The sequence below is a fragment of the Haliotis rufescens genome, unplaced genomic scaffold (assembly GCF_023055435.1).
Source record: "Haliotis rufescens isolate VD_foot unplaced genomic scaffold, xgHalRufe1.0.p SCAF_7, whole genome shotgun sequence".
NCBI lineage: Eukaryota > Metazoa > Mollusca > Gastropoda > Lepetellida > Haliotidae > Haliotis > Haliotis rufescens.
The window spans coordinates 37,512,732-37,527,735 of NW_025964361.1; the positions used below are offsets into that span (position 1 = coordinate 37,512,732).

General features: G+C 41.8%; 1 protein-coding gene across 1 annotated transcript; it reads left to right on the plus strand.

Moving 5' to 3' along the window:
* Positions 1-8,635: 8,635 nt before the first annotated feature.
* Positions 8,636-14,342, plus strand: LOC124114084 (calmodulin-4-like). The gene is made up of 3 exons (XM_046474626.2): positions 8,636-8,972; positions 13,786-13,880; positions 14,054-14,342. The coding sequence occupies exons 1-3, from the start codon at positions 8,802-8,804 to the stop codon at positions 14,256-14,258; spliced, it is 471 nt and encodes a 156-aa protein (XP_046330582.2). The 5' UTR covers positions 8,636-8,801; the 3' UTR covers positions 14,259-14,342.
* Positions 14,343-15,004: the final 662 nt, after the last annotated feature.

A 15,004-nucleotide genomic window follows, 5' to 3' on the forward strand; every position in this document is an offset into this window, starting at 1 on the left:
CGCATGACATGCTGTATGCCTTGTAGACGTGACAAAGAGGATTATAGACCAAATGACGGCGAGGAGCCAGCGGTATCATCTTGTGAGGGTGACGGCACTACACCACTTAATTTCAAAGCATTCTCGCAAGACGCATCAATAAACATTGTGAACATACTCAATGTTGACTGGCAAAAGTATATCTTAAGATATTAAGTGTATCTTCTGTCTGTAAGTTTCGGTAGAAAACACTCTATTATAACTGTATATCAGGGTGACTCCCCATTGCAGTTTCATCTGTGAACACCTGAGTACCATTGTACAAAACAAGCTCAGCGCTAAGACTGTCGTAAGTCTATGTTAAGATATGGGAGTAACGATCACCTTAGCGCTAAGGTCGCTCTGTACAACGGCACCCTTGTCTGATAAAGTTTAGCTTGGAACACTGTCAACAACAAAACATGTTTTTCACATTAACCAATTTATAGAGCTATAAATATAGAAAATAAAAATAAAAAAATAGAAAAGGAGACACAATCAGGTGTACACTGTTCAATCTACGTTTGTCGATAAGACAAAACTCTTGTTGATAGGTCCTTAATCAATACGATCTCCTCGTGATATAACGGGTGACAGGTGCTATAAATACTGAAAGCCATTACAATGATATCCGACACAACCAAGGCATGGTGTAAAGTCTTAACTGTCCCGTTATCAGTCATGTTTATGTTCTGGAAATGTTCTAAATGTACAGTCAGAAAAATAGTTGGTTGATTTGTTGTTTAACGTCGCACTTAGCAATATTTCAGCTATATGACGGCGGTCTGTAAATAATCGAGTCTTGACCAGACGATCCAGTGATTAATACCATGTTCATTGATCCACGCAATTGGGATCTATGACATGTACCAACCAAGTCAGCTAGCCTGACCTCCCGATCCCGTTAGTCGCATTTTACGACAAGCATAGTCGCCTTTTACGGCAAGCGCAGGGGTTGCAGAAAAATAGTATTCACCAATGAACCAATAAATGTGTTTTGTTTGTTTTGTAGTTCAACGACGTACTAAGCAATATTTCAGCATGTGACGTTAGCCTGTAAATAACCATGTCTAGACGAGACAAACTAGTGATTGATATTATGAGCAACGCTCCACACAGCCGAGTACGGTCCGTGACACTGACAGTCAGTTTACCGAGTCTGACTACCTAATACATTAAGTCGCTTTGTACGACAAGCATAGGTTGCTGGGGGCCCGTTGTAATTCGAATTTCCATCCATATAAATTAGTTCATGTCATCTAACCTATCTTCAACTGAACCAATCAAAGACATAGCTTTATTGAGTGTTCACGCCCTAGCCTTGTCTTATCTGTGGATGTCCACTGAATATTCAATACAGACTCGGAGAGTCGGATCATTTACCTCATCATTTTGAATTCATTATCGTTTTGATAAAAGACTTCAAAACCATTTTGCAATTTTTTTCTTGTGAAACTATTTCATTGTTGAATGCTGCCAAATCAGTCTGTCTCAAATGTCCCTGAACCATATCATTATCCCTTCAACCTAGGCTTTACTGTTATGTTATTGTCTAAACGAAGCAAGTCTAGAGATTATTCACAGGTTTAGGCATAAAACCCCATCCTACTTGGGCTTCTTTTCAATTTAAATGTAGTTGTTTGATATCAAAATTATATATTTTCATAGACTAGATGGTAGTCTAGCGACCACATATATACACCGACACTTGATTAACTCGGACAGCCTCAACTTGATGCAACGTAATAACGTTATATAGAATCCTCCCAATATTGACTATGGTCTAATTTATATTAGCCTCGGACTATGAAGACACATTTCCGACTTGGTGTTAATGCGGTTTCACAATGTTTTGTTTCAAATTATATTTTTGAACAGTATATTTGTCTAATTTTGAAACAGAAGAAACATACATCCACGTGTGGTGTATCATTAGGCAAGTGGTCCCCGGAAGATTCCGTGATAGAATTTGTCTTTAACAACCCAAGCATGTCGTAAGAGGAAACTAACGGTATCGCGTGGCCAGGCTCGCTGACTTGGTTGAGGCATGTAATCGTTTCCCAATTGCGTAGATCGATGCTCATGATGTCAATCACTGGATTGTCTTGTCCAGATTCGATTATTTACAGACCGACGTCACAGCTGGAATATTGCTGCTGAGTGCGGCGTTAAACAACAAGCAAACAAACAAACATTAGGCAAGTGACTTTGGTAGAATGAGAGAGTAGTGTGACGGTTAACCTTCTACAGCCTCACAGGCAGCATGGGTTGTATACTCAGGTAGCTGAGTATGAAAGTCGAGTGCTCACTGACCTTTGGTGGTGTGGATTTGGTGCATTGTCAGTATGAAAATTATTTAGTATTTAGCGAATGACCCAACATCGTACCCCAGGAACATTGAGTGTATCGCTCTGAACTCTGGAACTGATCCAATTTCGTGAAGTATAGTAAACATTCCTCGTGTGTGAAGAGGTACTCTGAATGTTTAGTATGTGTCTGCTCCAGGTGGGGGGCAATGCAAACACAGATCGAACTTACTTCAACGCTTATATCCTTTGTAGAAAATTTCAATTGTAAATGTCGTCAATGCATAGACGTCTTTAAACATTTCATAATTTTCAAAATATATTGCAATACACATGTATCATATAATACTATACACATATCTGGAACAATCACTGCCAATTACACAGAATGTACATTCAATTATGTTCCAGAATCAATTAACAAGTTGGGGCGGTCGGGTAGCCTAGTGGTTAAAGCGTCCGCTCGTCACGCCGAAGACCCGGGTTCGATTCCCGACATGGGTACAATGTGCGAAGCCCATTTCTGGTGTCCCCCGCCGTGATATTGCTGGAATATTGCTAAAAGCGGCGTAAAACCATACTCACACACTCAATTAACAAGTTAAAAGTTAACTGAGTTTATATACATGCAAATACAATTATTTGTTGATTATAGGGTTTTGTCTTTACAATGTCCAATATATATTTTTAAAAAGCGTGAACGCCTGAGAATAACCACCGAAACAGATTCTCATTGGGCGTTAAAGGCAAAACAGCGGTGAGAATTGTATGAATGGATCACTGAAAATCAATGATGACATTGTAAGCATGTCTTGCCCGACCGGCAACACCCGCCACTTACACCATTTCATTAAAAAAAACATTAGTTGTGTGTTACCTCACAGCACTATGCTGTTATGCGACCGCGGCCTGTAAAATGGACCAGAAGATATATGGACTAATGTCACAAAACCCATAACAGTAAAGTGCTGTCAGTTACTCGTGTGAGACTATTTAATGGCATGAGGCAGTTGAAATGTCCACGGATTGTTCATTACTAGCCTACGTGATACCCCCCACAGACATCTGTTTTGTACGTGTGGTAAAACAGGTCAGGTTTAAAGGTGATATAATTCAATACCGTTATTATCGGTTTTCACATTGAAATAACATGGAGAGACAGGTTGGTTGGTTGGTTGGTTGGGTGTTTTACGCCACACTCAGACACGGTTATTTACAGGCCGCCGTCACATATTGCTAAGTGTAAATAATAGACAAAGCTATTGAATCATCACTATTTGATTCCTAAACACGTGCCTATACTACAGTTGGCATCATACAATGGGGATAGTCTCACCCTTTTGCCGAACACCCCGGGTCATCGATGATTTTGGTAACCTCCCAAAACCCCTACATCCCATTTCCCCTACAGCTTAAGACAACAAAGTTCACGGTCCATGGCACTGCTAATCCCTAGTCTGTTACCTATTTCATACAATGGAACAACCCAAGAAACTCGAATAGATTGAGATAAATATTTAATTACGATTACGATATTATTCAAAATTCATAATACATTATAATAAAATGTTCATTTTTCAAAATTCATAATACATTATAATAAAATGTTCATTTTTCAAAATTCATAATACATTATAACAAAATGTTCATTTTTCATCTCAACTGTAAATCGTCTCATCTCAGTTTCTCAGTGTAATAATTGTTTCTTCCTATTGTTATTTTTGTAATTTCTAAAAATTGTCTTCTCATCATACAGGCATCTTTCATTACACTTACATTAATTTTTTTTTTTAACTTTCCTTTAAGTCCCCTAATCCGCTAAAGCTCTACCCCTTTCATTTCTACTACCTCTACTCCAGACCTTAATCTCTCCTTAAGGTGAGTTCATGATGCCAGACAGGTAAATGCCGCGTGTTGTTTTAACTAATTGTAGGGGAACTGGGTTGTAGGGAAATGGGATGTAGGGGTTTTGGGAGATAACCATTGATTTTAAGTGGTCCGTACATAAAATGTTCACATAGTATTTTGGCCCTTTACGCCAAATGGAATCTGTTTTAGACGGATAATCTAGGCTGGTTATTCTCATGCATTGGAAATGTATATTTTAATTAATATGATCAGGGAAATTGTTTTGTTGCTTGTATTAAAAGGGTTAGTTGTCAGGTGCGGCGTAGTTTCGTAGTCGGGTAAACGAGAGAGTCAGTTTGGTTAAACGCCGCTTTGATCAATATTTAAGTGCTAGCATTGCATGTCAGCTAAATGTGGTGGAAAAGCCCAAAGTGACCGTTGCAGGCGAGTACACGAGGGTACGAGTATTGTGCTGACAAATTAAGGATCTTAATCAGTTCCAATCTTGTGTTAGAGGCCAAAATTAGACGATTTTCAAACAGCGACGGGTTGGGGGATTGAAATACACGTACTCACCCTCTCCTCTTAACTAACATCGACTATAAACAACTATATACAATGTAAGGAGACATTGAGACATCGACACAATATAATCGCCAAAGTTGACACAGACACGTAGTGGCCTCCTTTCTTCCGTCTAGGAACTCTTGATAACAAATACTTTGTGGGGGGCTTGGGGGGGTTTAACGCCGCTTTTAACAGTATTCCAGTTCCGCGGCGTGGCAGCTTAATGTATGCGGAAAGCCCGAAGTCATGCAGGTAATTTTGGTGTAAATCGTCTTCAATTTTTTTATATTTTCTGATTGTTTCGTGAAGTCTTCGATTAATGTTTACTCTTTACTCAATGATTTATTGAAAGCTGACCACCAATGCTTTCCGATAAACCCGGACATGAAGATATGCTTGAGACGGCTTAAGCTTGCAAAGTTGCCCGGTATACAAGATACCAAAATAGTCACCCTGTTCAGACCTCTGCACATACCATTTTCATACAGGGAGCTGGCTCTTGTAATTCACGCCCTCAGTTCTCATGAAATAGGCACATGTATAACTCTTCCCTCTGCCATTCCCCCACCCCTCATGCCTTGCCCTTTTTTAATACACCATCAAAGTACTTTTAAGGGTGATTCAATAACGAAGTCAATCCAGGAAGCTCATGCGAAGCGTCACACTGTCGCTACAAACAACCAGGTGAAGATTTGAAACCTTGCTCCTCTCACTCTTGTACTTCGTTGAGACGCCCATAATGGCGACGGCCGACACATTTCGATGTGAATTTTCGACATTTTCGACCTTAAAATGTAGATTATTGCCTTCGTACAAGAATGATTTGAGCGTCGGCAACTCGAAGTCACGCTACAAGGCCGTTCGCGCGCATTTTCGAAGGCACAACGTGCCTATAAGCGACGTAAAGACAGCATGGTAACTGGTCTGTCTCCGTGTGGGTTTGTTGGATCCCAAGGCGGAGTGAACTGGGCCGATTGAGTATTTGTCCTGTACATCGGTACAAACTGGGGCTGGGTCTAGTAAGTATATTTATTATCCACTGCATCCAGCCACAACGAAAAGTGTGCAGGGGCATTCGTGCCTTGGTCTCAACAGACGTTTTTGAGAATTAGAAAAACCTATATCCAGTTGGATCAGGATAGTTTGCCATTTGATAGCTAAGGATATATCCCGGCATTCCAAAGATTCTCTATTCTTGCTCCCAGGTACAATCGGGCAAGAAAATTTGTGACCTAAAACTCGCGATGAAATCCCATATTCAGCGGTATGTCAACGAAGGACATGGAATCACCAGTCACATTAACTTTGCATGCGATTTTGTTTGTGTGTTGTTTAACGCCACATTCAGCAATATTCTAACTATATGACGGCAGTCTGTAAATAATCGTGTCTGGACCAGACGATCCAGTGATTAACATCATGAGTATCGATCCATGCAATTGGAATACGATGCCATGAATAAACAAAGTCAGCTAGCCTGATCACTCGATCCCGTTAGTCGCCTCTTACGGCAAGCATGGGTTGGTGAAGACCTGTTCTAACCCGGATCTTTACGGGTCCTTTGCATAAGACAAAAGACATTAATTTCTGAAGTGACTTACCATCTGCAGCTTCATCAAGTACTGTTTCAATAGCTGAAGGATATATTGAACCTTGTTGGGACCTGAAGACGGCCAAGAAACACATGAGTTTTGTCAGTTGTTATTGAAAGAGTTTACGACGGGTGTGCAAACGGGCGCGAAAGAAGACCCGGCAGTAGTCTCGCGGAAGGTAAAACGGTTGCTCCCTCGGGAGCACTGGATGGTACCACAGCAAGTTCTTACATATTTCTCACGTTTGTATGCACAAAACAAGTGCAGTCGGCTGAGCAGCGTGACTGACGTCGAAAGCGACGAAGCCGCTATATCTGCGATCGACCGTTGCAATTTGCAACGAAAGGTTGTCAAAGCAGCAGAATTGTAGATCACACAATGATTGCAATCAGAGCTTCGTACTGATGATGTTAAACTTTAGGTGTTTGTCTTTCAGATGAACCTTTAGGTGTTTGTCTTTCAGGTGAACAATTGGCTTGCCTTTGTATGTGTTTGTGATGGGTTCCATCGGTGGGGCAGGATACGCTCACCTTTTCGCGAACACCTGGTATCATCACCAATTGACAGTGATTCATAAACACATGCTCATGATTCAGTCGGAATTGTACTATCGACTTTGCTTTTTTCAAGTTGTCTATTTTCATTGGGGCTTTCGGAAAACACTGAAGTCGCGCCTATGATAAAAATGCTGGCCATTTCCAATGAGAGTTTGAGGGTGAGTGCTCTTCCTGTTATACCAAGTCTATCTCATGGTTAGGGTGTCGGACAGCGACCCAGGAGGTAACGATTCCCAGCAGGGCGGGTTGCTTCTTCATTAACATGCTAGAGGACTCTTGGACCGGATCCCTAACCACTTAGTCTTGGCGGTACCAGGCCCGCATTACTCACCTCGCCCGCGTCTTGGCCTACGGAAATGACCAACAACTTTGTGTATCGCGTCGTGTCCGATGTTTCGCCAATTCTAGAGCATCGACTGCCACAACTGGACGCAATCCTCTTGGCCCAGTCAGTGACTTTTGTAAGGAAGCCTGACGTTCGCGCATCTTCAGGAAACGTGATAGCAGTTACGTAGGGCGCCGTAGGGTGGTGCTTTTGTACATTTCGACACCCAAGCGGCCGAATTTCCTCGCTCTGTCGAGATAAATCGTCACTCGCAGATTTTTTATCGAATATTGTACACAGGATTGCGTGCTATACGTGCTGAAAATTTGGAGATTCAAATCGGAATAAAGAATGTAATACAAGGGGTACTAAAACCACGGTATATCTCAGAGATCAGTTGATGTTCAGTCTAAAAGATCTGGAGCTTGAAAGGCAAAACCATGTTGTATAAACACACACACACACACACACACACACACACACACACACACACACACACACACACACACACACACACACACGAATACCCTCAGACACAGTATTCTGACTCCGAGCCGACCAGTGCTTGTTTAAGCCCCCCAAATGCCGAGCGGCAGACAGGGTAACAAAAAGTACCATCTTTTAACGTCTTTTGGTATGACGCAGGCGGGGATCGAACCCCGGACCTTCCGCTCTGCGGGTAGACGTTCTACCAATAGACCACGGAGGCGGTCCAATTAAGCAGCTAGGAGTGCATATGAAGGGAGAGTTACAAATAGGTCCCTTTTTGGACCACAGTATCTGCAAAATGTAAACCTTTACAGAACCTTTATGAAAGTAATCAGATTTAGATTTTGTCGATGATATCAGGTGTTGGCGAAACGTCACAAGCACAAGCATAGGCAAGGTTATTGTTCACCTGAAAATAAACGGATACAAGTCAAAATAGGGAATTGCATCGGACATATTTTGTCACTAATGGGTCAAATTTGCAAATGACTACCCTTAAACGTTTTGAAAGCTTTGCCGAGGCCTTGAATGGTGTAAACCTGATCACACAACTTAAGAGCAAGAGTAGTATGATACTCTTTGAATTCTTCGTAGAAAGAGCATGCTCAAAGAGGATATGGCTGAATGAGCATTTCTTGGATATGTTAAGTGATTTGTAACGCTATTCGATCAAGTCTGAGTAGTAACAGTATTAAAAGACTCTCGTTCAGGCCCGTCTTTGCTGTCAATGACTTGGGATATTGCATTGTACAATAATAACACCAATTTCTAAACTAGACCCACTTCTGATAATTTTACACATGTGTTTGCACTTCTAAGGAATTCCATTGTATACCTTCTGAGGTGCGAGGCGGATTAATGAGGCATGGCTTTTCACCATTTTGACGTACACTATCTTTTATTGCTTTAATGCCACCGTCTAAAGCTGTGGGGTGTGAGCATGTTCCTCAGTGACCTGTCATGGGTATGTGTGTCCTGGTGTTGACGGAAGATATTGTGAAGTCTGCATGTAATAGTATGCAAGATCAGAAGCCATATTTGGCTTGTCACATTTCAGAACTTTTGAAGTTGAAGAGACATTTGGATTTAAAAAGGACAAATGTCTGAACAAGGGTCGTCCGCATCATGTCGCCTTTATGACCACGAGGTGGCGATGTACACGGGCTTCTTCAAGAAGGCGGACGCAAACAGTGACGACTGCCTCTCATTTCGAGAACTGGAAGCTTTGTGTCAGCAGCTCGGATTTAAACTCAGTAGGAAGGAAGTGAAGGTTGGTGGGCATCTGACTTAGGAGTTTGGAGATCCGGTGTATACGCTGGACTTAGTCAAATATATATTTCCATACAATTGGTATTGTTGAGGTGACTTGATTTGACAGGATGTTGGTGACATATGTTTTGCTACACGAAACATCATGGTAGTCTTCATATACCGATTGGGTACAGGTGGCGGAGGCAGTCCCTGAGTCCCCGGTTCCTGCATATCTTGCTCCCCTGTAAAATGTGATTCGTAAATTTAAAAAAGTATTATTTTCAGTTAGATTTTAAGTTTTCAGTTATATTAAGACAATACTTAATGGGGCACAGATCTCTGACAATTCACCAGGACTGGTTGTTGCCTTAGTTATTGTTTTCTTTCCCCGTGGATACCCGGATGATATCCCAGAAATCTCGGCAAGATCACGACCAGTGCTGCGCCAACCGTAAGCGCATTTGTCGCTTTTATTGATCGTTTTAGGGCGTATCGTTACCGTGGTCACCAAAATTTAATAATAAGGAAATGTAGGTATCTTTGGGGGTAGCATCGAGAATGGTGACGAAGTTTTGATAGGTCACCTGTTTGTATTGTGCGATTTTCGTTTACACTATTTTGACTTATTTCACCTGAGTATTGACTGTAAGATATACACGCCTACAAACGAAAAGGCTTGAGAAAATAACGACTCTGTCTCACGTCGAAGAACTTCCCAACAAAAACGTAGAGGAACAAGAATGATTAAGAATGCAAATATCTTAAATACAACCGACCAAAGTTATATGTAAAATATTAGGCAATTACCTTGGTCGAGGAATGTATCCGTCAATATCCAAATAGAGAAAATATCCCATACATCTGCAGCTGTACAAAGACACTTGGTCGGTGTCACGTGTCTTGTTGACAATCTATATCTAAAATCCAGAATATATATAGCGTTTCTGGATGTTATAACTTGTATTCGACTCTCAACCGGTCACGTAATTTTGTGTCAGGTGTTTCAAATAGGTGGCAAGTCTTGTTGGTCAGCTGAGGTAGCACACGTGACACTATTTTCATGTCCACGGTCCCTAAAAAAACCCATTGAGTTAGATAACAGTGGGCAATCGACGTATTTTTGGTTAAGATATGGATGTATTCTGTCTGCTTTAGTAAATCTACACATGTAAACACTTACCCCTGACAAGACCCGTGGAGACCCGGGGTAGAATTGGTCTTCAACAACCCATGCTTGCCGTAAAAGGCGACTATGCTTGTAAGAGCGCGACTAACGGGACCGGGTGGTCAGACTCGCTGACTTGGTTGATGCATGTCATCGACCCCAATTGCGTGGACAAATCCTGACAAATCCACGATAACACTGGTTAAACAATGAACTTATTTAGGTTAATCCTTTGATTGATTTGCTTTTGTAATTCAACTGATCATTCCTCTCCTTCTGCGCTTTCACATGGATATTACATAAGATACATTTCACCCCACTTCAGATCTTCATTTAGATTTAATAATTACCCCCAGACACAAGAAATGCCAAATGGGAACCTGTGGCAAGTGGCGCTACTACTATACCTGACAGTAATAAATTCATTAACTGTTCATCAAGTGAGTGGCGACAAATACAGGATAGGTGTAGGGTTATACCAGGGAACATGGATGACAACAAGGGAGTAGTAATCGTATTATCCACACAATCCGAAATTACTTTCACAACAGGGATATTTTTTTATACTAAACTTTAACCATCAGGGATATTTTTTTATACTAAACTTTAACCATCAGGGATATTTACAAATAACGACATCCTATGAACTTCCACCGCTCTTTTTGTCTGTTTGTTTTGGTTGAAGAAATAGATTTACAAGCGCCCTTTGTAAAAAACGAAATCTTCATAGATCACGGGTAACCAGTGTTCAGAAATGCGTAATACATATTGCCTCAAAGTTAATTTGTTATAAGCTGTCCTTGCAGGCGGTAGCCCAGTCTCTTGTCACAATCAGGGGCGTCAGCGAGCAAGTCGACTCACGGCAGCGAGTGAGCCCTAGCGGGGAGTGTCAGACAGCCGGGAAGCCCCAGAGATTTGTGCCCCTTTAATATATGTTTTACAGTTCACTCACGTTTTACACCTAGGTTCGCTCCGAACCCACAATCATAGGTTTCTGGCGTGCCCGAGGGACGCAACTCTGCACAGCGAATCGCGGCGCCTTAGACGACTGGGCGACCCGTGTCCCCTCCTCCCCCATGAATCTGACACGCCGTGCGTGATATTACTAAAATAATGTTAAAACGGCGTTAAACTAAATCCGTTTCCCTCACAAAAGGAATTCGTTCACTCTGGGTCTCAGTCTGCGTTTGTTACGAAGGTTGTTGAAATATGTAAATATATCAAATATCAAGTATTGATAGTACAGAAGTTCTGCAACATTATAAACGTCACCCTGTCGATGGCCGTAACTTGCTCGAGTCGGTTGCCATTGACCTTCAATGATTTAACTTCGAAGTAAGTGTCGATATCAATAGACTCTACAAAATATGTCAATCACTCCATGTACACTGTCACGTACCACTAAGGGCAATGTGGTAAAGTGATTCAGCTCTATAGTTCCCTTGCCACAAAATATCACGTGATGTTTTGTTACGATATGCCCAAGCCATTATCACCGCTGTAATCGTATGTCTACCGCAGATGTAGTTAACATTATTTTCTTTAGGGGCGGTGGGGTAGCCTAGTTCGCTCGTCACGCCGAAGACCCGAGTTCGATTCCCCATGAGGGTTCAATATGTGAAGCCCATTTCTGGTGTCTCCAGCCGTGATGTTGCTTGAATAGTGCTAAAAGCGGCGTAAAACCATACTCACTCATACACCCTCTCACAGCCTCCTTAAGGTGAGGTGAGCTCAAATGGAGTTTAACGTCGTGTTCACGATTATTGATTGCACTTATATAGCGCGTGTGCGTGGATGCGTGCGTCTGTGTGTCCTTGTGTGGCTGCTTGTACTAGTACGGACTAATGGCGATGTTATGGTGCTGGCCCCCTGAGATACCATGCCATTGTTTGACCACGTCTACCCCACTCAGACACAGTATACTGATTCCGAGCCGACCAGTCCTTGTGGTAACCCCTCAATGCCGAGGACCAGGCTGGGTAACACGTAGTACCTTGTCCATCTTGTTTTGGTATGACGCGGCCGGGGATCGAACCAACGACCTTCCACTTTCCGGGCAGACGCTCCATCCACTAGACCACGAAGACTAAGGATGTTAATAGAATTGACAAGCTTTAATATCCTGTATTAGGAACACATGGTGTTTATTCCTAATACAGGATATTTACTATCCCAAAACACACAAGCGTGATAGCCTTTTTGTCATTTAATGTCATTCTTACATTCTGTCGTCGAAATAACTGTTGTCTTTTTTTTCAAACATTTCCTAAACAATGCAAGTTTCTTGGAATGTGCGCATTGATATGTATTACTTCAAAATGTCGTAGGTATGTCAGTCGGACAGTGACGCCAGTCAATATAGTTCCAACTGAAACCTGTTTCTTAGACAGTAGCGTAACTAGTACATATACGCAAAATAACAATTGCCTTCACATATTGTTTCATCTTGTCTTTAGCGGCAATCCATCGGCCTATTAACGCCCTTAGAAGACCGCCTCCATGGCCCGCTAGAGAAACTTCCCTTTATTAAAGGGAAACTATTCTAACCCTTGTCTATGAGACGTCACGTTTGTTTAGAGTATGCCTGTCCTGTCATAACGTTACGAAGTGCAGAGTCAGATGTACACTTAGCGACAAAATGACACAAGTCAACAATACGGACTTATTTGGGCCAAATCTGTTTTAAATTGAGGAAAAGGTCCCAAGCTCCGAGTTCTACAAGCACAGTTATGGAAACTGATCCCGCTAGGCTAGTGTCTTTGCTAAATTGTTTAGCTGAATGCCTCAAGTTATGTCCATGTTAGACACTGATTTACAGTATCTAGTAATATTGTATCAAGTTGCGAGCATATGTTCGGATGTCCAGAAATGACGACATGCCAGATTGAGTGAGTGAGTGAGTTCGGTTTAACGCCGCTTTTAACAGTATTCCAGTTATATCGCGGCGTGTCAGCTTAATGTGGGAGGAAAGCCCGAAGTGATGCAGGTCTCAGACGTTTACCACTTCGGTGAAACCCACGAGCACGGGTATGGTGCTGACAAACCTAGAAACATAATCGGGGCGAACCGGGATTCGAACCCACAATCATAGGTTTCTGGCGTGCCCAAGGGACGCAACTCTGCACAGCGAATCCCGGCGCCTTAGACACTGAGCCACCTTTGCCCCCTCGACATGCCAGAACAATGATGTACAGTTCGCATGACACAGACTGAACTCCCAGAAAAAAACACAACACAATTGCACGTGCTCCAACTTTCATTATCCCGCATTTAAGTGCAGCATATCACTGCGGTTGCTCGCAGTATAACATCCGGTACATCCGGTATCGTAAAATACGGACAAAACACTATAGGCTTCCTTAGCCAGCAAAAACCGAAATACTCATTTTTAAGCTGAAACACTTCAAATGATTTATCGTGAAATAACGTATTTCCAGGTGCATATCTTTCTGCAATATCTGGATGAAGACTAGGAACGTGTGATGTAGGATGATCGGCCCACAACGCAAATAAACCCTTGAGTTCAATGTATCAGCAAGCCGTGATATAACTCGAATACTGTTCAAAGCGACGCTAATCCCAAATCACTCAATCTCTCCATGCATCACATCTAAACAAACCTGTGAGTCATTCTGCACTGAGGAACACTATTGTACATGTGTTGTAGAAGCTGTTCCGAGCGCTGGATGAGGATGGGAACAAGGTGATTTCCCTGGAGGAATTCCTCAACAAGATGCCCAACATCAGCACCGGACAGAGAAAGTAGGTCAGCCTTTCTTGTTAGGTGATTATGTGTTAAGAGTTAGTGAGAGGGATGCCAAAGCTTATACAGCAATAGAGGCACAAAATATCGCTTAAGAATGATTTTTTATATATCGAACATGAAAATCGAACAAGACTTCAATACTTTGTCATAAACATTCTTTAATCTACAGTTGCGCCCACCTGCGACAGATCTTCCAGACAGTGGACAAGAACGGTGACGGCTATCTGACGACGGATGAACTGTACGACGTCATCATGAGTTCTGGGCGGCCATTCCGGATGTCGATGGTCAAAGGTGTCGTGGAGAAACTGGACAAGTCAGGCGATGGACGGCTGAACTTTGAGGAATTCCTGAACATGATTGACTTGGCATAAAACTTACATAGAACTTCGCCTCCCCTTAATAAGCATCATTTATAGAATATAATAGTGTTAAATAGTGTTAATGTAATAAATATATCTAACAATAGCAGTTTTATTTTGTTCCTATGTCTTTTTCCTGCGGCACAGTGATATACGTCTGCTCCCCTCCTCCACTCCCCCATTGACACACGCACGCATACACAGGCACACACGCGCACACACATCAAAATGGATGCTCCCAAAGTATGACTTATAAAGAATTGAAAGGCACGTACGTAAGGAAAACATTATGTGTGAGAGGAAGTCCTTTACACAAGATGACTGTTTTACATTGTATGCTTATGTTCAAATATTAGAAATAAACTTCCTGCAAACGTCTACGACCAGCCCATTTGACACATTTAGCCTTATTTATGCATTACGAGTTGGTATAAGTCCAAAACATGCAATTGTCGAAATGAACAAAATTTAATTCTCATTCATATTGTACAATGTGATTTCCTACTTGAAACGCAGTGGTTAACCAAAAAATTTGTACTTTAAGAAGAAAATTGTGAAATCAGTACAAAACCACACCAGATCAATGAGTAATCAGTAAATTATTTTAAAACACAGTTTTAGGTTTACACAAATACAATGGGTCAAATATTTGGCAACAACAATACGTTACAGGCTCTCGAATTGCACTTCAGTTCAGAATAGTGTCACTGTTGTCTGTCTTCAAAGAGGCCTCTTGAATCCGGAACAGTGTTGTAGGC

What these genes read in the sequence shown, in the direction of transcription:
- LOC124114084 (XM_046474626.2), top strand. Translation starts at nt 8,802, where the DNA reads ATGTCTGAACAAGGGTCGTCCGCATCATGTCGCCTTTATGACCACGAG. An exon ending in TCAGTAGGAAGGAAGTGAAG is followed by an intron (nt 8,973 to 13,785) that starts GTTGGTGGGCAT and finishes CATGTGTTGTAG; the next exon opens with AAGCTGTTCCGAGCGCTGGA. An exon ending in ATCAGCACCGGACAGAGAAA is followed by an intron (nt 13,881 to 14,053) that starts GTAGGTCAGCCT and finishes TTTAATCTACAG; the next exon opens with TTGCGCCCACCTGCGACAGA.